A 25,484-nucleotide genomic window follows, 5' to 3' on the forward strand; every position below is an offset into this window, starting at 1 on the left:
GAGAAGTGAAATTGAAGTCGCTCAGTCGTGTCCGACCCTTCGAAACCCCATGGACTGCGGCCTACCAGGCTCCTCCGTCCGTGGGATTTTCCAGGCAAGAGTACAGGTGTGGGTTTCCATTGTCTTCTCCAGCTTGTGTGCTTTCCAGCTTGATGTACTCAATTCTTGATCTACTCAGTTCTAGACCTACTCATTTCTTGATATTCTAGCAAGTCTCCTCTTTGTCCTGGATTAAGGTTTCTGTTTCTCTGGATGGTTCCCATCAGCAAACAGACTGACTATAATGTGACCTGTCGTTAAAAATCCATCTTTTGGTGACACATCCTGCTTCTGCTGCTTTTATTTCGTATTTGCTTATTATAGACTTCTGCAGAGTTGTTCCTAGACTTTGTTATCTCGAGTTCTCTCATTTTCCTGTAAAGCCGCTTTGTCAAGGCCACAAGTGAATTTCAAATGTTTAACTCAGTGGTCAATTTTTAGTTGTTATTTTATTTAATTTATTGGCAGCCTTTATCCGAGTAGTTTATTTCCTCCTCCCTGAAAAAAATGTTTCGCTTGGATGACAGAGTGCTTCTCTTTCCTGCTTCTCTTCCACCTATAGTTCTCCCACATACAATGTGTGACCTTTGTGTCTGGCTTTATTCAGATGTCATATTTTCTTTTTAAATATTTATATATTTAGCTATGTGGCATGTGGGATCTTAGTTCCCAGCCCAGGGATGGCACCTGTGGAGAGTCTTAAACCCTGGATCTCCAGGAAAGTCCCCTCGTTTGTGTACTTTCAAGATTCATCTTTTTCATGCTTGTATAGCAGTGAATGTTTTTGTTTTATTTTTATGGCTGAATATGGTATATGAATATGGTAAATGGCTTCCGTGTAGTCCATTTTGAACGTATACCACAGTTTGTGTATCCATTCGTCAATGAATGGATAATACGTGGATGGTGTACTCTTTGTGGCTATTGCGAGTAATGTTGCTGTGAACACTGATTTTGCATGGACTGAACATTTTCAGTGTTGGTGCATATATACAAAAGAGGGAAATTCCTGGATCATATGTCTACTCTACATTTAATTTTTGAGGTACTGTCCAACCACTTTTGCAAGAGTGGTTGTACCATTTTACAGCAATTACCTCAACAATATCTGAAGATTTCCTTTTCTCCACATCCTCTGCAGCACTTGTTATTATTTGTCCTTTTGATTGAGTGTGAAGTAGTATGGGTGTGAAGTAGTATCTCAGTGAGATTGATTGACATTTTGCTCGGGGCTTCCCTGGCGGCTCAGAAGGGAAAGTGTCTGCCTGCAATGTAGGAGACCTGGGATCAATTCCTGGGTCGGGAAGATCCCGTTGAGAAGGAAATGGTAATCCACTCCAGCACTCTTGCCTGGAATATCCCATGAACGGAGGAACCTGATAGGCTACAGTCCATGGGGTTGCAAAGAGTCGGAAATGTCTATTCAAATTCTTTTCCTGGTTGTTAAATGCTTTTCTTCTTTTAATTGTTGTAGAAAACATCTAACTTAAATTTTTACCATTTTAACCATTTTTGCATGCTAAGTATTTTACACTTTCATCAGACTTTTGGAGAAAGAAATGGCAACCCACTGCAAGTCTGATGGAGAAGGGAACCTGGTGAGCTTTAGTCCGTGGGGATGCAAAGTTGGGCACAACTGAGTGACTAACACATATACACACACATAGTCACAGTGCTGTTTTGTTGTTGTTGTTATTGTTTTAGCTGTGCTCTGCAGCTTGAATGACAGTTCCCGGGTTGAGGATCATACCCAGGCCCCTGATAGGAAACTGTGGAGTCCTAGCCTCTGAACTACCAGGGAATTCCTTATCACAACATTATGAAACAGATCTCTACACCTTTACATCTTGCAAAATTGAAACTCTGTACCCATCACCTGTCCCATTAAACAGCAACTCCTCTTTTCTTGCCTGTTGACCTAGACCATGGACTCCATCGTTCTTTTTTTGTTTCCTTTCTATTGCTTGACTGTGTTAGCTATTTCATGCAAGTAGAAACTTACAGTATTTGTCTTTTTGTATGACTGGCTTATTTCGTTTGGCTTGATGTGTGAAATGATCATGCACGTTGTAGCATGTGACAGAATTTTCTTTATATGGCTAAATAATGTTTCATTGTATGCATATATCACATTTGATGGACATTTTGATGCTTCCACCTCTTAGTTGTTGTGCTTCGTCCTGCTGTGAGCATGGCTGTGCAAATATCTCAAGACCCCATGTTAACTTCTTTTGAATTTATATCCTGAAGTGGATTTGCTGAATCATGTGTCAGTTCTATTTTTTAGTTTTTCGAGGAGCCTTTAAACTGTTTTCTGTAGCAGTTGCACCATTTTAAAATCTATCCGTAACACACAAGGTTCCAGTTTCTGTACGTACTTGCCAACAGTTGTCCTTTCCTTTCTTTCATATGTAAACACACACATATGCACACATAATTTCTTTCATACCCTTTTCCATTATTGTTTATCTCAAATTATGAATATAGTGCCTTGTGCTATATAGTACACTCTTGTTTGTCTATTGTATATATTATAGTTTGCATCTGCTAATCACCAGCTCCCAATCTGTGCCTGCCCCACCTTTCCCCTCTTGGGAATCACATAGTCTGCTCTCGATGTCTGTGAGTCTGTTTCTGTTTCATAGATAAGTTCATTTGTGTCATATTTTAGAGTCCATGTAAGTGATACCATACAATATTTGTCTTTCCCTTTCTTTTTTTTTTTAATTTTTATTTTTACTTCATTTTATTTTACAACACTGTTGTAAAATATTGGTATTGGTTTTGCCATACATTGACATGAATCCGCCACGGGTGTACATGAGTTCCCAATCCTGACCCTCCCCCTCCCACATCACACCCCATATCATCTCTCTGGATCACCCCTGTGCACCAGCCCCAAGCATCCTGTATCCTGCATGGAACATAGACTGGCGACTATCTTACATGATAGAGTACATGTTTCAGGGCCATTCTCCCAAGTTATCCCCCACCCTCTCCCTCTCCCTCTCCCTCTCCCTCTCCCTCTCCCTCTCCCTCTCCCTCAGAGTCCAAAAGTCCGTTCTATACATCTGTGTCTCTTCTGTTGTCTCGCATACAGGGTTATCATTACCATCTTTCTAAATTCCATATATATGTGTTAGTATACTGTATTGGTGTTTTTCTTTCTGGCTTACTTCACTGTGTACAATCGGCTCCAGTTTCAACCATCTCATTAGAATTGATTCCTATAAAGTGTGCAAGCAATAAATGCTGGAGAGGGTGTGGAGAAAAGGGAACCCTCTTACACTGTTGGTGGGAATGCAATCTAGTACAGGCACTATGGAGAACAGTGTGGAAATTCCTTTAAAAATGGCAAATAGAACTGCCGTATGACCCAGCAATCCCACTGCTGGGCATACACACTGAGGAAACCAGAACTAAAAGAGACGCATGTACCCAGTGTTCATCGCAGCACTGTTTATAATAGCCAGGACATGGAACAACCTAGATGTCCATCAACAGATAAATGGATCAGAAAGCTGTGGTACATATACACAATGGAGTATTACTCAGCCATTCAAAAGAATATATTGTCTTTCTCTTTCTGGCTTCCTAAGTATTCTTTTTAACGCTAGTGTAGATTCAAGTATTTACATAACAACATGTGTTGCTACTGTATAAAATGTGATTGACTTTTAAAATATTTGTCTTCTATTCTGCAAGCTTTATATTAATTCTAATACTTGTGTTTTCTTCAAGATTTTCTATATACAAAAGTATGTTATCTCCAATATACTTTGACTTTTTCCTTTCCATTCTGAAGGCTGTTTTTTGTTTTTGTTTTTTCGTTTTTTTTTTTTTTTTTTTTTGAAACTACAGCAACAATTCTCTTCTGTTACCTGATTGCTCTGGTTATAGAACTGCCAGTATAATGTTGAGCCAAAGTGTGTAATAGACTTCCTTGTGTTGTTCCCAGTCTTAGAGGGAAAGCTTTCAGTTTTTCATTCTTCAGTATGATGTTAGCTGTGGGTCTTTTACAGGTGCCTTTTGATGGAGAAAGTTCTCTTCTGTTCTTAATTATTAAGTGTTCTTTTAACCCCGATTATGAAAAGGTGCTAGATTCAGGGAAATGCTTTTTCTTCAGGCAGATGTGTTATTTGTTTTATTGTTTTAAAATGGCATAATGTTGATTGACTTTCATATAATGAACCAACTTTGCATACCTCCCTAAATCCCATGTGATCATGGTATGCAATCTTTTTTATGTGTTGTTGGATTTTGTTTGCCATTATTTTGTTGAGGATTCTTTCACCTGTATTCATAAGGGATATCAGGGGTGTGTGTGTGTGTGTGTGTGTGATGTCTCTGTCTGATATTGGTATGAGAGAAATACTGGCATCACTTTGCCTGCTATGTGGGGAAGAGACGTGTGGCGTAAAGGATGAAGCATTGTTGGATTGAAGTTTAGCCAGGACTAGAGGGAGAAATTTAGGATATTATCAGTGTGGAATTGGGGTGAGATTATCAAAGAGAGCTCATTCTCAACTTCCTAGGCCTGTGTTAAGTGCTTGACATTGAATTATGCTGTTTGTTAACTAGGTATAGATAGATTATAGTTTGAATTTGCTACCTATTTTCTTTGTTAACATTTATGAAATTAGAATTTGTGAATCAGTTGTAATGTGCATTTAAGATACATTTTCTTCCATTTTTACTACAAAACAAGATGCCATTGAATAGCTGATGCCTTTTTAAACGAGCTGTTAACCTTAAGGCTGAGAAAGAAGCATGTTTGTCTTTAAGATACAGAAACACAGTTAAAAGTTATAAATTTGCCCAAGAAGATGCAACTGGTGTGTGGTTAACTTAGAATTCCAACTTAATCTTCTTTGACTCCAAAGTCCATGTTTCTAAACGCTGTACAACAGTGCTTTTGTAAATATACTCGTCCTTTACATGTGATTTCACCTAATGATCAGTAGTGGCGGGTTTTTTTTTTTTTCTTAATTTTTTTAAATAGAGGTTAAAATGAACATGGGACAAAGATATGATTCTAGAGCCATGTAGAGTTGTAGTCGTAGGTTTTTCGGCTGTCATTGAGTCTCGTTGACACTCAGTGTCTTTGTCTGTAAGATAAGGGTGTTTATAACTACGCTAGAGTTTTGGAGATAATCAAATAGCCCATTTTTCTGTACTTAACTAATATGTAGTATGTTTATACTTAGGTGGCAGTTTGTATAAAGGAAGCACTGGGACTTGTGGCCGCACCCTCTAAGAATAAAAAAGTATTAAAAATATGGAACTCCCATGTATGTTACATGAAGAAGAACAAGAGCCAGAAGTACGGAAAAGGGAGGGAGAAACCAAACAAGTAGATGATGATGATGATGAAATGATCTTGGTTGGAGCGGAACATGTAAATGAAGATGCTGACGTGATCTTTGTTGGGATGAGCTCAGCTTCAAAACCAGTCGTTTCAAATATACTGAACAGAGATACCCCAGGTTCTTGTTCAAGGAGAAAAGGGTATGGTCACTTCAGGAAAGGTAACACTCACAGATCACAGCCTGTTAGTCATATGACTCCTACATCAGAAGCAAAGACTGTCTTGTCAGTGTCTGACTCTGAATCAAGATCAACAGATAGTCCTATTATTGTTGAACCTCCGTCTCAAGCTGATTATAAAAATATTTCACCACAAATAGTGCCTGATTGCTTTTTGAAGGAGTTATGTTCTTCTTTGATTGCCTTCACAAGTTCATTGCAGCATCCAATAGAAACAGCAGTTTCTGCAGGAGATATGAATGAAAGTCCTCATGTATCAAAGCGACTTTCCACTTGTGAAACAAATCGCAGAAATCCCAGAAGGCCTAAACTCAGTGATGGCATTATAGGGGAACATTCTTTAGGTTTTTCCCCGTCAGGTTTTTTTCATACAGAGACCACTCAGCAAAGCACACCAGACCGTGTCCATACCTCACTAAGCCATGTTCAGAATGGAGAACCTTGTCCAACACCTTTTCCAAAGGACAATGTTCATTGCAAGCGTGTAAGGCCTTTAAGGGTAAATGGACTGACAAAACCTGATTTTCCAAGTTTGGCAAGTCCAAACAAAATTGGTGATCCCATAGAAGGAAATCTGATTGTGTTACTTCGTGACTTCTACTATGGAGAGCATATAGGAGTTGGGCAGCCAGAACCGAAGACCCACACAGTGTTTAAATGCCTCAGCTGCTTGAAAGTTCTAAAAAATGTCAAGTTTATGAATCACAGGAAGCACCATTTGGAACTTGAGAGGCAGAGAGGTGACAGCTGGAAAACCCACACCACCTGCCAGCACTGCCTCCGCCAGTTTCCTACTCCCTTCCAGCTGCAGTGTCACATTGAAAGTGTCCCCACTCCCCAGGAGTCCCCCGCAGTCTGTCACATCTGTGAGTTGTCCTTTGAGACAGATCAGGTTCTCTTAGAGCACATGAAAGACAATCATAAGCCTGGTGAAATGCCCTATGTATGCCAGGTTTGCAGTTACAGATCATCATTTTTTGCAGATGTGGATGCACATTTCAGAGCATACCATGGTAACACTAAGAATTTACTTTGCCCGTTTTGTCTCAAAATTTTTACAACTGCAACAGCATACAGAAGTCATCATAGAGGGCACTGGGAAAAGAGTTTTCACCAGTGTTCCAAATGTCGGCTATAGTTTTTAACTTCCAAAGAGGAAAGGGAGCACAAGACCCAGTGTCATCCAATGTTTAAGAAGCCTAAGCAGCTAGAAGGACTGTCTCCTGAAACAAAAATTGTTATTCAGGTATCACTGGAACCCCTTCAGCCAGGATTGGTGGAAATAGCATCCATTACTGTGAACACATCTGATTTTGAATCATCACCCCCCAAATCTAAAAGTAGCAGGTCAAAAAAAGAAAAAAAAAAGTTAATTCTGCTTTCAGTAAGTCTGAAGCAAGTATTTCAGTCAAAGTTAAAAACCCCATTAAAAACAAAAAGATCAAATTATAGCATTATTCAACAATATCAAATATAGGGAAACCGATGGGTAATTTCTGTGATTTTGTTTGAAATAGAGGAAGTACAATTTTGTTTGATCTGCATATTGAGATGTTATTTAAAAATCTATTATCTGTTTTTCATATAATTGTCTTAACGTGTAAAAAGGATGTGTGCATGTGTGTGTGAGAGAGAATGAGAGAAGTGGAGAAAGGAAACGTAACAACCTATTTCAGTATTTGATGTTACTCGTAAGTTCAAAAGCTCTCCTATACATATAATCTGTAGAGTGTTTTAGCAACGTAGTTTTCAACTGTTTTCTTGCCTTGAAGATCTCAGTATCAGCTGCATAGCCAGATTTGAATGTCACTCTCTGAAGTGCCTCTAGGGCTGATCTAAGATAACCTGGCTCTGAAAGCGTGCAGTGGAGATTGATGGAGAAGCTATGATGTGAGTTTGGACCAGACACGGGATTTAATCAGTGAAGAGCTGTGGCTTCTTGTCCCAGCTGAGGAAGAGGCATACATTCACTGCAGGCACAGAGCCAAGGGAGAAGGAACACTGTCTCATAGTGCTTTTACCTAGCCCAGGGACATCTCAAGGAAGCCAGCCGTTAAAATGCCTGTGTTTGGTGAGAGACAAGCATCAGGCAGGCCCTGTGTATCACTGATTGCAGTTGGAGAAGCAGAGATAGTTAATAGAATGAGGCCTGGTGCCTGTGGACCTCCTATTGAGTGATCAAAAGGGGAATTTGATTCATTCTGTCCCCTTTCCCATTTGGCTGGCCTGTAGTCACAATGAGGTAGGCATATCTGTGTCAGACACAGTAGCAAAGCAAGTTAAAATTCCCAAAGGAAAAAGAGCCTTGACGTCCACTTTGATTTGTGCTGGACCCATAGTTTTAACTGAAAAGGATCAAAACAGGAAATCTGTTCAGCTTTTGAATTGGGCTAAATTGAGTTCTCTTACCCTTAAGCTGCAATGGAGTTGTCCAAGAATAGTAAATATAGTGGATAAAAAGAGTCCAGGGTGATTAAGCCCTTTTTAGGACTCTTCCTTACATTTTCCAGTTACATGTGTCTTACCCTAGGTGAACATGTGAAGATTTCAGTTTTGTATCTTATCTTGCCTTGGACACAAATGTAGTACCGTTAACAGCTAATTCTTTGCGTGTGTCATTTCCCATTGTATCAAACTAATTGAGTTTCAGTCTTGCTTGACACAGTCTCATGTGCAAGAATTGTTTCATGTATTTCGGTAATTATCAGGTCATAGAGTTATCCTTCCTCTAATCTATCCAACCATCTAATCTGTGGTTATACTTGTGGAAACCTTCTTTCTTGCGGTCTCCAAGGGCTCTTTCACAGACCTGTGGGGTACCCTCTAAGTATTGGTTCCTGAACATCAGCACACTTGGCTGCCTCTGTAGGTTCTTGGAGTTGAGTCTCCTCCTGAAGTTGAATGTCACCCCTTCTCCACTTCTGGCACAGATACCTAGCAATATCTGTGCACCATTCAAGGAAGCTGGGATCCTGTCTGTAGACCTATGCCACGAGCAATCTCTCCCTTTCCTCTTCCTTTCTCCTCTTCTTTGTCTCTCCCCACTCTCCCCACTCCTCAATTTCTAAGTCCTCTAAGCTTTCACAAAATGCTGGAAAGAGATAATCACTAAGCAGTTAGCATCCTTCTCAGAACTGAAGAGGAAGGAGTACAGATGATGAAGCTGTAGTGAATCTATTGTCTCCATTTTAGGTAATTTCCTGAGTGTAAATTCAAATTCAAATAAATTGTGTTTATTTACTCAAAGCTTGATTGATTTATTTGCACTTTGAATACTTTACTAGGCCTTTCTGGTTAGTTTATTTGGGCCAAAGCACTTTGCTAAGTGTCAGCTGAAACCACTTTTAGTTGTATAAAGAGTGTGTGTGTGTTCTGGTCTCAGGTGAAAACTCTCTGTATAAATAAATATGCAGACTATTGCATTCTTATCTCCTTTCTTCGATTTCTATAGTAAAAAATACGAAATGTTTTAGTTATGTGTTTTTATTGTTGCTTAGTATTATCAACACTGTCGCTGTTAGTTGCTGTGAAGTATGCTCCTAAGGAGTACAAGTTGCATTTATTGCCAAATTAAAAGGTTCCAGCAATATGGTCCCTGACTGCTTCCTCTCTTCCATTCTCGGTCCTTGTACTCTACTATTTTCCCCACTGATGTACTCTTTTTGACAACACTGGCCTTGGTTTCCCCCCATCAAATTCCATTTCTTCCCGATCCCAAGACTGCAAGTGCTGTTCTTCTGGAAATGCTCTTCCCGCAGGCCTGCATGGCTTGCTACCTCCATTGTTTGAGCTTCAGCAATGCTGTTCATATAACACAATCAAATCTCCAACCCCCTCTCTTTCCTCCTCCTCTTTAAAGGCACTTGAAGTCTCTGTCCTCTTCTTCCCTCTCCAGCCTAAATTTCCTAAATTTTCACAAAAAAAAAAAAAAAAAGAAGAGATAATAACATCAGGGCTTTGCTTCTTAGAATTAACTTGAGTCAGTTTCTGTGCCTGCAAATCAAAGATAGTTAATAGTGAGTTGAGTTCTTTCAGGAGCTTCCTCTGTTTTTCTTTTGATACCTCTATATTTTGTTCACACAATGACACTTTGTTTTCTTTACAAATTATTGAAGATCTGTCAAGATTATTATTTTGTTACTGCCCTTTGTGAATTTCCTTGTCTGCTTTGCTTGTTCTTTCAGGTAAAATTTATTATTTTATTAATGTTGCCAAAACATTGTAAGTAAAATTAGTATTTATTTCTGCTGTCTTTTTACAAATAACATGGCATATTTTTATTTTTTTAAATAATCGTATTGTGTTGGCCAGTTCTAAACTTCTAAACAGTGATGCGTAAATGGGCTTTCTTGTTCTGAGTACCATCAAAAGCAATGAGTATCTGGCTTAATAAATTTCCGTTTCTGCTTTTAGATCTTGAAGAGAATTGTTTTATTGGATAGTTTACAACATTTGTTGAGACATTTACTATTCCTTCCTTCTCCTTTCCTTTCTTTTTCTTGCTTTCTTCCCTTGTCTCTCTTCCTCTTTCTTTCCTTCCCTTTCTTTCCCCAGGTTGTTGCTTGACTGGACCTTTCCTGAAACAAAAGGAATTCCACTCAGAGTTGAATGTTATCCTCTCAGAATCCCATTTCGTTCCTCATTTCTAGTATTGGAATTAACCTCCCTGTCCCCTTATTAGATTTGCCACAGTTGTATCAATGTTTCTGATTTTCTTTTTCCAAGAAGCAGCTCTTGTCTTATTATCCCAACAAGCTTTATTTTTGTTGTTTTCTATTTTTGTTTCAATTCATAGATACTTTCTACATTCTTTAGGATTCTTTTTTCTTTATAACTTTGTATTTTAGAAGCTTTCTTTACATTTTTTTTTCTGTAAATAGATTTGCAATGTTGAATTTCAGATGTATATCAGAGTGATTTAGTTATGCAGATACGTATCTATTCTTTTGTAGGTTCTTTTCGATTATAGGTTATTACATGATACTGAGGATTTCTTTTCTTTTGTTTTTCCATAGATGGTGTAGGGGTTGACCTATCTTTATTTAGCAATTTTGTCTGAATCCCAAATATTTTTATGTATACGTGTTTTTTAATTAAAATTTCATTGTCTAAGATTTTTGGCAAGTTGATTCCAAAGAGTTCACTATTTTCAGGCTGAATGTTTTCATTTATTATTTACTGAGAATTAAGTTTTCCTTGGAGCTCTGAGGGTATGTGTTTATATAAGCTGACATGTCTATATACACATCCTTTTCAGATTACTACATGTTTTAAGATATGTAAATGTATTTTCAAAGATATTTTCTGTTTGTATGGTAAAAACATGAAATGTTTCAATTCTAGAAATTTGTTCCCCCAAATGAATATAGTATAAAGAATAAAGATATACAAGTATGTTCCTTTGAGAGTAATCCTTACTAACAGAACTTGGGAATGTTAAAAAATTATGCATAACACTTACGAAAGGTGGTAAGAAAAACTTTCTTCAAGGTAAGAGTTCTACAGTGGGGTATTATAACATGGGAGAGAGATTGAGCTTATGTCTGACTCCAGGAGGGGTGCAGCTGGGATTTATAGCTAAGGAAGAGGGTGGGTCCATGGGATTGCAAACAGAGATGGGAGACTGAAAAGCAATGGACAACAATAACAGAATGGGTGTCAGTGGATGGAAACTTATTAAGAGGACTATAAGGGTGAGGGTGGATTCTGGCTCAACTGAAAGGATCATTGCTGAGGCTAGGCAAGGCTGATAAGATATTCAGGTGAGTGAAATGATATTTGATCTGATACTGAAGGTGGTCAAATCAAGGGTGGGCTATGTTTTCTAAACTGAAGTAGCAGATTCTGGATTAGATTGGACTAGTTGGACAGGCAGCCCTGAATAAAGACATTGCCCAAAGTTGGCAGTACATTAATGAACTAGTGCTGCATAACCAATTAGCCAAAACTAGAAGCTTAAAACAATTTTATCTCATACTGCTGCTGAAAGTTGGGAATCCAGGAGTAATTCAGCTGAGTGTTGTGGCTCGGTGTCTCATGAGATTGCCATCCTCTGAAGCCTTGACATGCGCTGGTGGATTTCCTTCCAAGATGGCTTACTCACATAGCTGTTGAAACCAGTTTGCTTGCTGGCTGTTGGGAGAAAGCCTCGGTTCTTTCACATGGGCCTCTCTAAAGGGCTACCTGAGTGTTCTCGAGATATGACTAAGCTGGCTTCTAGAGTGAGTGATCCAAGAGGATGAGCAAGGAGGCTGCAGTGCCTTTTATGACCTAGTCTCAGACGCTTCATTGTTCATTTCTACAATATTCTAACATGAGAAGTGAGCCACTAAGTCCACCACACATGTGAAGGGGCGGAGGAAGGAACCGTGGACATAATTTAAAACCACATGGTACACACATGGCCAGAAATTATTTACATGCCTGTATGTCCAAAATGCATTTTCCTGCCAACACTTTTAAACAATTTATCTGTTATAGCATTAACTTGAAGTTCAGGACCTTGTCATCTAAGTCAGGTCCAGCTATGGATCAGGGTCCACGTGTACAGTATCTGAAGTGTTCTGTTGCAAGGTGTGTCGTATTCTTTGTGACCCCATGGACTGCAGCGCTGCAGGCTTCCCTGTCCATCAACTCCAGGAGCTTTCTCAAACTCAAGTCCATTGAGTCGATGATGCTATCCAACAATCCCATCCTCTGCTGTCCCCTTCTCCTACCTTCATTTTTTTCCTCATCACGGTCTTTTCCAATGAGACAGTTATTCGCATCACATAGCCCAAGTATTGGAGCTTCAGCTTCAGCATCAGTCCTTCGAATGAATATGCAGGAGAGATTTACTTTAGGATTGACTGGTTTGATCTCCTTGCAGTCCAAGAGCCTCTCAACTCTGCAAAACATCAGTTCAAATTATACAAGTGTAGTTCCTCTAGACCTGAGGATGTGTGAACAAAAGAGATGAGTTAATCTGCTCCCTTTCACAGCCAACAACATACAGTGGTGGTTCAGGCATAGATAACCTTCATAGACACTCCTGTTCCAGAAAGGGGAGGGGAGATGGGAGTCAATAGTAGCAGTTCTGAAATCCCATGGGTTCTTGTGGGCAGTCCTTTGATTAGTATTTAAGGCCTGGAAACTTCCTAGGCTTCAGTCTCTGATTTTTTTAATTCTACCCGCTGACATGATGCCATTGCATGAAAGGTGGCTAGTATATGGTTACATGAAACAGTCTCCCTAGCCTGCTTCCTGCTTGTAGAAGGTAGAAGTCCAGAGCTCCTATTTTGTACTATTGCTGGTCCTTTCAGTCCGAGCTGAACTTAAATATGTTATCTTAAAACCTTGGTGTGTCTCCTGATACTCTTACTGGTGTTCATGGCAAAGCACCCCACTCCAAAGCCACAATCACACATGTCTTCATAAAAAGGCTTACTCTGTCTTGGTTTTCTGCTGAGATAGCTGAGGGATAACACCCTGAACCTTGGTAGAAGTCTTATTGTGTGACTGAAAGGATCTCTGAGTGACACCCCTAAACTCTTTGGAGGGTATTGGCCTGACTAAATAATGCCATGAGGCATCCCCTTCCAGCTTTCTGAGGCTTAACAAAGAATTTTGCAGTCACACTCGTCTTTAGAACACCTTTGTTTATAAAAAATAATATGAAGAAGAACTGGCCTATCGGTGGTGTAAAATGTTATATTTAGACCGGCTAATCTCAGTGCCCTGGATATGATCTTGCTTGAGAGTCATTAATTTTAACATCTTCCGTCATCTTAAAAGACTGGAAAATTCCCAAATCAGCAAATTTTGTCTCCTGTTTTAATAATCTTTATCTTAAACATTAAAAAAAAAAAAAGTTCCCTTCATGTTTTACTACAGGCAGCAAGAAGAAACCAGGAAGCACTTTTGGCTGTTTGGATGGAAATCCTCTTAGATAACTCAATTAATTAAGTACAGTGTGTCCTCCCAGCTCATTAGGTACATTTTCTACTTTTCATAAACTGCAGGTGTAGTGGACTTTCGTTTTCACTCTCCCCAGGCTCTTTCCTCCTGCCTCTCCTTTCTGCCAAGCATCCTAGGTGCACGACTGTGATTCCACTTAGAAAGTGTTTGCTCAGTGAGATAACGGGGAGTGATTCCCTGGCTTCAGTGCTTCTGCTGGCCAGAGACTATGTACCGTTCCCTAAGAACTTCATGGTTTCTCTGTCCATCTTCTATCACCTGGCTAGGTCAGTTGCAATAGCTCATACTCACAAGCGAACTGGCAGGGATTTCTACACGCAAATGTGCAGAAACATTCATGTGTACACAGTAACATCGCTGAGAGGAAACCTGTCCATATGCAGAAGTACAAGCTTTCTTTTCCAGGAACATGAATTTTGGTAAGCACTCAAATTTCTACACGCACATGTGCACAAACATGCACATGTACTCAGTAACATCGCTGAGAGGAAACTTGTCCATATTCCGAAGTACAGGCTTTCTTTTTCAGGAACATGTAATTTTGGTAAGCATCCACATTTCTTTGTCCTTGTTTTTTCACTTGCTCATCGATTATGTCATGTTACACTTCTAACTCTGTGCCTTATCCTCAAAGGTGCCAAAACCTTGGCATTTGCTATTGACAGGGACTGGCCTGTAGAGCAGTGGGTTGCATTGGAAGTTCTTGCCATGAACAGCTGTATAACATGTGCCTGCCTTCTGCATTCTCCCATCACCTTGGACAGCTTCACAGTACCAGTCACGTTGGCCTGATCCATTGCCTGTGCATTCCTTTAGGGGACCAGAAAACAAGGACCTCTGAGCTCAGCTGACTTGAAGAACTGCTTTCTTGGTGTGCACCTATCTAGGTCATTCCGTGTCAATGTTGTGCCCCTCTTGCTAGCCTACCACCTGTTACAGCCCCCAGCATTCTGAATGAGGCCCCCTGTTCTTCCTATCTGTGTTGCGTTCTGTGTGCACCATCTACCTGTGCCCCCATGTGCTATCTCCATGTAGCAGGAAAAGGCCAGAAACGCCTGAGCCTCCAACAGCCCCCAGAGACTGTGACAGGCCTGGGTCTGATCCAAGGTTGTGAAGAAGGTGCAGATGGATACAGCATTTCTTCTGATACCAAGAATGGAACCAGAGGCCATAAAAGTAAGGTGGCATCCCTACACGTCTTCCTTTCTGTTTAACACTACCCATGCACATGGAGTCCCCCAACAGATGATGCCCTGTGAAACCTGCAGTTTCTGGGCCCAGAGCTAATGCCTCCATTGGCCAGAAAGCAGCGTTACTATCTCAAATGGACCAAGAGGGCTTGAACCACCCATGCCTCAGTGATTTGCTAAATGCCAAGGCTCTCTTTCAGTTGCTCTCATTAGGCCCAGGTAGGACTCCCTACAGTCACGCATCCCTGCTTCCCTACACAGCACCCGTGCCAAGGAAGCCAGTGCCCGGTTGGGCCCAGGGACATCTAAGACGGCCACCTGGAAGGCAGCATCCCTCTGAGTGTCACCTAGGTGCAGATCCCCTACAACGCAATCAGAGATCTGCTCCAGCAAGACTATCAGAATCCTCCTTCAGGGGCAGAGGTGCACCTTTGCCCTTCAGGCCCCCAAAGCCAGGGGCAAGACCCCAAAGAAAAGGAATTCATGTCAGAACTTTCAGCACAGACCACGGGGTATCTTTGGCAGGACCACTACTGCCTAGAGTCTGGACCCTGAAAACCAGCAGGCCCTGAACTGCCCCAGGGGCTTCTTTGTCTCCCACTCCCTTGAGGTCCCTTAGGACATGCAGTTTACCCACCGCCCTTGTCTTTTCTCTGTTCCCTCCCTCACAGGCATATCCCGGATAGGGTCACACAGGTAAACCCACTTGCGCATTCCTCGCCTTTGGGCACTGACAGGGAGGCAGAGTGGAAGTGCCTGGAGGCATGCCACGCTTACAGACTATGTCTCTCCTAGGATGCCTGTGGTTTGGCAGATACAGCATACTTTAGCACATCTCATGTTTTGTGTCACATCGTGCCAGTGTGTGCCACCCTCAGGGAGAGCGTGTGCTGGCTGGTGGGCTGATCTGGGGCAGCACTGGTCCAGGACCTTCCCGGTTCTCCTTTTCACATGTGTGTAGATCATGTCTCCAGTGCAGTAGGCAATCTGTGACTCTTTCTCCTTCAGCTCTCTGCCCATCTCGGCAGGACCTTAGCCTCACCATCCCAGGTCTTGCCATAGCCACGTCCATCATTTCCAGAAGCCAGCCCATGGCCCCACACACTGAGGGCTCCACAGGCAGTGGTTTCAAAGCCCCACCCCACCTGGTTTGCTCTGTGTGAATCCTTAAACCATGAAACCCTCTTCCTGATCCAAGCACACACAACAACACGGTAGAACTGATGAGCGTGTTTTGTATCCAGTCTAATTACAGATATCTGGAGCCACAGTCTGGAGTTATCACTGGCCATCCTTTCCTTGTTCCCATCCTGGGCAGGGTCAATGCAGAGATGAGGCGACAAACCACCTTCAGCCTGGTCACCTCATGACTCCTCTTCTGGTTGCTCAGCACCTCCTCTCCTGCCACCTTCATCTCTGCCTCTGCCCTGGGCCGGGCACACACACACACACACATACACACATACACACACACACAATCACAGCCAGCATAAATAAGCACACGTGGGTATACACACACATGCTCAGCATGGGGACACAAATGCAAACAACGAGCATAGGTGTTTCAGGAGGTGAAGACGACTGAGGCCAGCAATGTCAGAGGTGGTGACAGTAGGCACCATGTCTTGCCCTTGGGGCTCCCTGTTCACCTTCTCCACGAACTCTTCCATATGTTCCCAAGGCAGCCTGAAGCCGCTTCCAGCGCAGCATGTTTGGTGGTTGTGAGACACTGAGTGGTGAATGTGGAAATTCACAGAAGATCCCAAAGTCAGCACACAGGTGCACTGGGAACCCAGAGAGGACATCTTTTCAATGATAGGCCTTCTCAGGGTAAGGGGTGGGAGTGAAGTGCCCAGTCAATCTCAAACTCAGTGAGCAGCAGGAGGCCAGGGGATGGAAGGACCCACAAAGGATGTTTCTGACAAAGATACTTAATACACACTGCCTCTAGTAGTATCACCTGGACTCTGGTGCTGCCACCACAGCTGATTTGATGGAGACTTGCTTCACTCACGGACACACCAAGTCCCCAAATAGACAGTCTCAGGAGGTCCCCTGCTACATGCACAACCCAAATTCAGGCTCTTGCATGAGTCTGAGCATCCCCATTTGGGAAAGGACAGTGTCCCTGTAGTGTCACACGACTGTCCCTTCAGGGCCCATCTTCAGACCCCATCTCCACATGTTTCTGTCAGTTACTCTCATGGAAGAACCTTCCTGCCCAGGGTACTACTTCAGGCGATCCTCCCACACATCTTCGCCGACAATCTGCTGGCAATACAAGCAAGATGAGCCAGCAGCCAAGAATCCCAAAGTGGATTGCTAACTGTGTTCAGGCCCAAAGCACCCACACCTCAGCAATCCTGTTCGATTCTGAGCAGTTGTGACCTGACAACCTGCCAAGAAAGTTAAGGCTCCTGGTGTCCACGCTGCGGCTGGATGCTCCCCATTCAAAGTCCCAGAACCAGTGGACAGGAGTGGAACAACGTGCCCTATACCCTACAGAGAGACAGGGTAGACGGGTGTGGATCCCACAAATGGACAATCCACAACCTTGCACACCCATACTCATCACCCCAGGAACCACGTTTCACAAGTGATGTCAAGGTAATTCTACTTAGTGGTCACTGTGTTCAAGAAGTACGGGGGTCCTGAAAGGAAAATATCAACTTGCAATGGGACGATGGATGGCTCCGCAACAGCACCTGTCAGGATAGGGAGGAGGGAAAAGGTTCCTGCGCCTCCTCCTCTTCCTGAGCAGCAGACTTCAAAGAGCAGCAGAAAGGATACAGCTACGACCCAGAAGCAAGGGATGCCCCAGGTGATGGCGATCCTCCAAGCCAAGTCAGGCTTCCTTCTGTGATGGTTCTTGCACATGAACTGGAAGTAGGCCCTGCAGTTCTGCTTATGCTCAGAGCTCAGTTCCACCTGCAGGGCAGCCAGTGCCTGCAGCGCATCTTGCCCTGGAAGCTCAGTAGTGCTCCCAGGCCTTCCCTGGCCCTGCTCCTCCACCGTCTTCTCAGCTCCTGGAAGAACCCCTATTGCTGCTCCTCATCTGCCACAACCTCCACCTCCTCCATGACGTCACCACAAGCAGCTGGAACAACCACCCAATCCCCACCACGTCTCTGTCCACCAGGGGCTCACCGTCGTCCACCACCTCCACCCTGCATAGCGTGGCTCCTTTGCCTGGCATGACAACTTGTGGCTGCAAGGTCCCAGCCTCAAAAAGCCTGAGGATGGCAGGCCACCAACCCCAGTGCCCTGAAACCGGAGCTCACAACTAGGAAGGTCTGGGGTCCCAGGATGCTCCTGCATTCCTCTGACGGCCTTTCACACGCCTCTTGGCCCTGGTCGAGACCCCAGGCTGGGGCATATGCCAAGGGATGGGACATAATAGCACAAGTGGTGTGCAAATGCGGCTCAGGTTTCAGTAATCCTGTGGGACCCACTAGCTCTTTGGGGGCGGGGAGTGAGGGGGATGGTAGGGAAGCGGGGGCTGGTGTGTGTCCGGTGGCCTGAGGCTGAAGAAAGGGGTGGCAGACAGCATGGGACAGGGTGAACAGGCCCTGGGGAAATCAGCCAAATAGGCGGATCCCTAGGCTGTGAGCCACGCATAGGCTGCTGGCCCAAATCTAGTCCAATGGCCGAGAGAGTGGTGGGTGGCACCCTTCTGGACACGCCCCTCAAACGTAGGGAATCTTCCACAGTTCCTGGGCTACAGCGCACCCACATGGCATATACCGCTCCAGGGAGTAATGGGTTTTGCATCTGCTGATACTCCAGGCGCTGTCATTGTCCGGACTCTGGAAATCCCAACGACGGGTTCCTGCTTCACAGTCTGAACAGCTTACTCCTGTGTCCCTCAGGACCCTCAATAACTGAGAAATTTCCCTGAGGATTCAAAGGATAAACAGGGACTCCACGTGGCTGGATACTTTTTCTCCATGGGACACAGAACCTGTTGTCCGGATGCTAGGGGAGAAGGGAAAAACCCCAGTGTTGGCTACAGTTGATCTCCACTGTTCAGGGACACCAGAGCCTTAGGGTACAGAGCTGGCTCTGTGTCTCTTCATCTCTGCTTCTGGCATAGCACTGTTTTGGGCAATCCTTCCATGTGTGTACCAAGGGCTGGTGTCTGTTTGTCTCCATCTCTCTAAGTGGTGTTCTTGCTCTCTGTCACTCTCTGGACACCAGTGCTCATACGAGAAGTTTATATGAGAAGGCAAGCCCTGCTCCTCCTTAGTGAGTTGCACCCATGGGATATCAGACTTTGTTAGTCCACACATTCGGAGAGTGCTGTCTCAAACTTGAAAGTCAACGGTGCGCGGTCACTGCTGAACTGCAGAAGGTGCGGTGTGACCCTCCCTCCGTCGCTGGAGAGACGTGAATAGTGCAAAGGCCTCAGGTAGCTTGGCCACACTTTGCACAGATGGAGAAATGGGGCATGTCCTGGGGCCTGAGGGAACTCCCTGAACATTATTTGAATACCTGCCAGGGAGATGGTAAGGACAGCTCCCCATTAAGTTCCATGACACACTGGTGCCAGAAACATGCATGGCTGCCAATTTACCCTATCGAGGCCCTTTCAAAGCGGTTCTGTTCTCCATGTGAGAACACATTCAAGCCTGCCCGGTCACCCAAGCCTGTGGGGCTGGGAGCAGCAAGAGGATCAAGATAAGCCATGCATCCTATAGTCCTGATACCCAATATATGTGTTCTGCAAAGAGTACAAAGAGTGATGATTCAGACTGACTGCAGGTAGCAGGTGCTTATGCTGCAGTTCCGGTCCATCACTGAAACCACACAAAATAGGCAAGGGTTGCTCATGCTCATGGTAAGGTCAGGGAAAGTATGCCTGGCACTTGGGAAGGATGGAAAGGCCCTTGTATCAGGGTGTTCAAAGGGCTGTGGTGTCACCCACCGTGGCTTCTGTGTCTGGGATTGCAGCCTGTTCTGTGTCTCAGATATTCTGCACTCTCACTGGCCACCCCCAGGCACTTTATTCCTGCCTCTCCTTTCTGCCAGGCATCCTTGCTGTACCACTGTGATTCCACTCAGAACTTGCTCCCTCAGTGAGATAACGGGGATCAGAAAGTATGTCTACATATGTTCTGTGGGTTTGTGTATGTGTGTGTGTGTCTGCGCGCGCGCTTGTGTGTGTGACTCCCATATCTCAGTTGTTTTCGGAATCATTCACCTTTACAACAATAACTGTCAGCTAAGGTGGCTCTGATGTACTGTCTCTGGTCATTTCTGACTTAGAGGCTAATCCTCCTCAGATGCAGGCCTGAAGGAGACACACAGAGTCATGGCTGCGACACTTACAGGTGTGGCCCTGCCCGGACTCTACTCAGCTGTGCCTTTGGAGCCTGCCAATTGCCCAGTACCACACTTCCTTCAGGGTCCACCATTCTGCCCCCTCGCCTCCACCCCTCCTCCTGCTCCTGCCTCCTCCCCATCCTCCTGAGCACTGGACCACAATGAGTAGCAGAAAGGATACCACATTGGCCCAGAAGCCAGGGATGCCCTGGATTTTGGCACTCTTCTGAGCCAAGTCACGCTTCCTCCTCTCATGACTCTTGCACATGAACGAAACGTAGGCCCTGCAGGTTTTCTCAGGCTTAGAGCTAAGTTCCACTTACAAGGTCGCCAGTGCCTGCATCACATCTAGTGCCGGGAGCTCACTCGGGCCTCCAGGCCTTTCCTGGCACTGCTCCTCCAATGTCTTCTCCTCCAGCTCCAGGGAGGACCCCTGTTTCTGTTATTCATCTGGCACAACCTCCACATCCTCAGTGATGTCCTCTGCAAGCAGCTGGAAACCCCGTCTGATCACTGCCACGACTCCGCACCTGGGCCTCGCTGTCCTCTCCTGCCTCCACTCTGAAGAGGGTGGCATCTTCGCCTCGTGTGGCCACTGGTGGCTGCAACGTCCCAGCCATGCACAGCATCACCAGGACAGGCTGTTGCTGGCCAGATGCTAGGGAAGTAGGGAAAAAACCCACCGTTTGCCACGTTGATCTCCATTGTTCAGGGACACCAAATGGGAAAGGGGACGGAATGAATCAAATTCCCCTTTTGATCACTCAACAGGAGGTCCTAGTCACCAGGTCTCATTCATGTTCCTGAAAAAGAAAGCTTGTACTTCAGCATATAGACAAGTTTCCTCTCAGCGATGTTACTGTGTACACGCATATATTTGTGTACATGTGCACGTAGAAATTTTAGTGCTTACCAAAATTCAAGGTCCTGGGAAGGAAAGCTTCTACTTCTGCATATGGACAGGTTTCCCCTCAGCGATGTTACCGTGTACACATGTATGTTTCTGCACACGTGCGTGTAGAAATCCCTGCCAGTTCGCTTGTGAGTATGAGCTACTGCAACTGACCTAGCGAGGTGATAGAAGTTGGACAGCGAAACCATGAAGTTCTTAGGGAACGGTACAGAGTCTCTGGCCAGCAGAAGCACTGAAGCCAGGGAATCGCTCCCCGTTTGCTCACTGAGCAAACACGTTCTAGGCGGAATCACAGTCGTGCACCTAGGATGCTTGGCAGAAAGGAGAGGCAGGAGGAGAGAGCCTGGGGAGTGTGAAGATGAAAGTCCACTACATCTGCAGTTTATGAAAAGTAGAAAATGTACCTAATGAGCTGGGAGGACAAACTGTACTTAATTAATTGAGTTATCTAAGAGGATTTCCATCCAAACAGCCAAAAGTGCTTCCTGGTTTCTTCTTGCTGCTTGTAGTAAAACATGAAGGGAATTTTTTTTTTTTTTAATGTTTAACATAAAGATTATTAAAACGGGACAAAACTTGCTGATTTGGGAATTTTCCAGTCTTTTAGATGACGGAAGATGTTAAAATTAATGACTCTCAAGCAAGATCATATCCAGGGCATTGAGATTAGGTGGTCTAAATATAACATTTTACACCACCGATAGGCCAGTTCTTCTTCATATTATTTTTTATAAACAAAGGTGTTCTAAAGATGAGTGTGACTGTAAAATTCTTTGTTAAGCCTCAGAAAGCTGGAAGGGGATGCCTCATGGCATTATTTAGTCAGGCCAATACCCTCCAAAGAGTTTAGGGGTGTCACTCAGAGATCCTTTCAGTCACACAATAAGACTTCTACCAAGGTTCAGGGTGTTATCCCTCAGCTATCTCAGCAGAAAACCAAGACAGAGTAAGCCTTTTTATGAAGACATGTGTGATTGTGGCTTTGGAGTGGGGTGCTTTGCCATGAACACCAGTAAGAGTATCAGGAGACACACCAAGGTTTTAAGATAACATATTTAAGTTCAGCTCGGACTGAAAGGACCAGCAATAGTACAAAATAGGAGCTCTGGACTTCTACCTTCTACAAGCAGGAAGCAGGCTAGGGAGACTGTTTCATGTAACCATATACTAGCCACCTTTCATGCAATGGCATCATGTCAGCGGGTAGAATGAAAAAATTAGAGACTGAAGCCTAGGAAGTGTTCAGGCCTTAAATACTAATCAAAGGACTGCCCGCAAGAACCCATGGGATTTCAGAACTGCTACTATTGACTCCCATCTCCCCTCCCCTTTCTGGAACAGGAGTGTCCATGAAGGTTATCTATGCCTGAACCACCACTGTATGTTGGCTGTGAAAGGGAGCAGATTAACTCATCTCTTTTGTTCACACATCCTCAGGTCTAGAGGAACTACACTTGTATAATTTGAACTGATGTTTTGCAGAGTTGAGAGGCTCTTGGACTGCAAGGAGATCAAACCAGTCAATCCTAAAGTAAATCTCTCCTGCATATTCATTCGAAGGACTGATGCTGAAGCTGAAGCTCCAATACTTGGGCTATGTGATGTGAATAACCGTCTCATTGGAAAAGACCGTGATGCGGAAAAAGATGAGGTAGGAGAAGGGGACAGCAGATGATGGGATTGTTGGATAGCATCATCGACTCAATGGACTTGAGTTTGAGCAAGCTCCTGGAGTTGATGGACAGGGAAGCCTGCAGCGCTGCAGTCCATGGGGTCGCAAAGAATACGACACACCTTGCAACAGAACACTTCAGATACTGTACACGTGGACCCTGATCCATAGCTGGACCTGACTTAGATGACAAGGTCCTGAACTTCAAGTTAATGCTATAACAGATAAATTGTTTAAAAGCGTTGGCAGGAAAATGCATTTTGGACATACAGGCATGTAAACAATTTCTGGCCATGTGTGTACCATGTGGTTTTAAATTATGTCCACGGTTCCTTCCTCCGCCCCTTCACTTGTGTGGTGGGCTTAGTGGCTCACTTCTCATGTTAGAATACTGTAGAAACGAACAATGAAGCGTCTGAGACTAGGTCATAAAAGGCACTGTAGCCTCCTTGCTCATCCTCTTGGATCACTCACTCTAGAAGCCAGCTTAGTCATATCTCAAGAACACTCAGGTAGCCCTTTAGAGAGGCCCATGTGAAAGAACCGAGGCTTTCTCCCAACAGCCAGCAAGCAAACTGGTTTCAACAGCTATGTGAGTAAGCCATCTTGGAAGGAAACCCACCAGCGCATGTCAAGGCTTCAGAGGATGGCAATCTCATGAGCCACTGAGCCACAACACTCAGCTGAATTACTCCTGGATTCCCAACTTTCAGCAGCAGTATGAAATAATATTGTTTTAAGCTGCTAGTTTTGGCTAACTGGTTATGCAGCACTAGTTCATTAATGTACTGCCAACTTTGAGCAATGTCTTTATTCAGGGCTGCCTGTCCATCTAGTCCAATCTAATCCAGAATCTGCTACTTCAGTTTAGAAAACATAGCCCACCCTTGATCTGACCACCCTCAGTATCAGATCAAATATCATTTCACTCACCTGAATATCTTATCAGCCTTGCCTAGCCTCAGCAATGATCCTTTCAGTTGAGCCAGAGTCCACCCTCACCCTTATATTCCTCTTAATAAGTTTCCATCCACTGACACCCATTCTGTTATTGTTGTCCATTGCTTTTCAGTCTCCCATCTCTGTCTGCAATCCCATGGGCCCACCCTGTTCCTCAGCTATAAATCCCAGCTGCACCCCTCCTGGAATCACACATAAGCTCAATCTCTCTCCCATGTTATAATACACCACTGTAGTACTCTTACCTTGAATAAAGTTTTTCTTGTCACCTTTCATAAGTGTTATGAATACTTTTTGAACATTCCCAAGTTCTGTTAGTAAGGATTACTCTCAAAGGAATCTAGTTTTATATCTTTATTCTTTATACTATATTCATTTGAGGGAACACATTTCTAGAATTAAAACATTTCATGTTTTTACCATACACACAGAAAATATCTTTGAAAATACACTTACATATCATAAAACATGTAGTAATCTGAAAAGGATGCGTATATAGACATGTCAGTGTATATACACACATACCCTCAGAGCTCCAAGGAAAACTTAATTCTCAGTAAATAATAAATGAAAACATTCAGCCTGAAAATAGTGAACTCTTTGGAATCAACTTGCCAAAAATCTTAGACAATGAAATTTTAATTAAAAAACATGGATACGTAAAAATATTTGGGATTCAGACAAAATTGCTAAATAAAGATAGGTCAACCCCTAAACCATCTATGGAAAAAAAAAAAGAGAAAAGAAATCCTCAGTATCATGTAATAACCTATAATCGAAAAGAACCTACAAAAGAATAGATACGTATCTGCATAACTAAATCACTCTGATATACATCTGAAATTCAACATTGTAAATCTAATATATTTACAGGAAAAAAAATTGTGAAGAAACTTCTAAAATACAAAGTTATAAAGAAAAAATAATCCTAAAGAATGTAGAAAGTATCTATGAATTGAAACAAAAATAGAAAACAAAAATAAAGCTTGTTGGGATAAGACTACAAGAGCTGCTTCTTGGAAAAAGAAAATCAGAAACATTGATACAACTGTGGCAAATCTAATAAGGGGACAGGGAGGTTAATTCCAATACTAGAAATGAGGAACGAAATGGGATTCTGAGAGGATAACATTCAACTCTGAGTGGAATTCCTTTTGTTTCAGGAAAGGTCCAGTCAAGCAACAACCTGGGGAAAGAAAGGGAAGGAAAAAAAGAGGAAGAGAGACAAGGGAAGAAAGCAAGAAAAAGAAAGGAGTGGAGAAGGAAGGAACAGTAAATGTCTCAACAAATGTTGTAAACTATCCAATAAAACAATTCTCTTCAAGATCTAAAAGCAGAAACGGAAATTTATTAAGCCAGATACTCATTGCTTTTGATGGTACTCAGAACAAGAAAGCCCACTTACACATCACTGTTTAGAAGTTTAGAAATGGCCAACACAATACGATTATTTAAAAAAAATAAAAATATGCCATGTTATTTGTAAAAAGACAGCAGAAATAATTTTTAAAACTTTATTTCTATAAATACTAATTTTACTTACGTTTTGGCAACATTAATAAAATAATAAATTTTACCTGAAAGAACAAGCAAGACAGACAAGGAAATTCACACAGGGCAGTAACAAAATAATAATCTTGACACATCTTCAATAATTTGTAAAGAAAACAAAGTGTCATTGTGTGAACAAAATATAGAGGTATCAAAAGAAAAACAGAGGAAGCTCCTGAAAGAACTCAACTCACTATTAACTATCTTTGATTTGCAGGCACAGAAACTGACTCAAGTTAATTCTAAGAAGCAAAGCCCTGATGTTATTATCTCTTCTTTTTTCCTTTTTTTCATTTTTTTTTTCTTTTCTTGTGAAAATTTAGGAAATTTAGGC

General features: G+C 43.0%; 1 protein-coding gene and 2 pseudogenes across 1 annotated transcript; 1 reads left to right on the top strand and 2 right to left on the bottom strand.

Annotated features, from left to right (window-relative positions):
• The window catches only part of LOC138431529 (testis-specific Y-encoded protein 1-like), a 296,852-nt pseudogene extending 278,725 nt beyond the window's left edge, over positions 1–18,127 (bottom strand).
• LOC138431446 (melanoma antigen preferentially expressed in tumors-like) overlaps positions 1–25,484 on the bottom strand; it is a 621,360-nt pseudogene that overhangs the window by 562,026 nt on the left and 33,850 nt on the right.
• On the top strand, positions 5,318–6,603 carry LOC138431524 (zinc finger protein 280B-like). The gene is given in 2 exon segments (XM_069573630.1): positions 5,318–6,535; positions 6,538–6,603. Coding segments are annotated over 2 exon segments (1,284 nt in total).

The sequence above is a fragment of the Ovis canadensis genome, chromosome Y (assembly GCF_042477335.2).
Source record: "Ovis canadensis isolate MfBH-ARS-UI-01 breed Bighorn chromosome Y, ARS-UI_OviCan_v2, whole genome shotgun sequence".
NCBI lineage: Eukaryota > Metazoa > Chordata > Mammalia > Artiodactyla > Bovidae > Ovis > Ovis canadensis.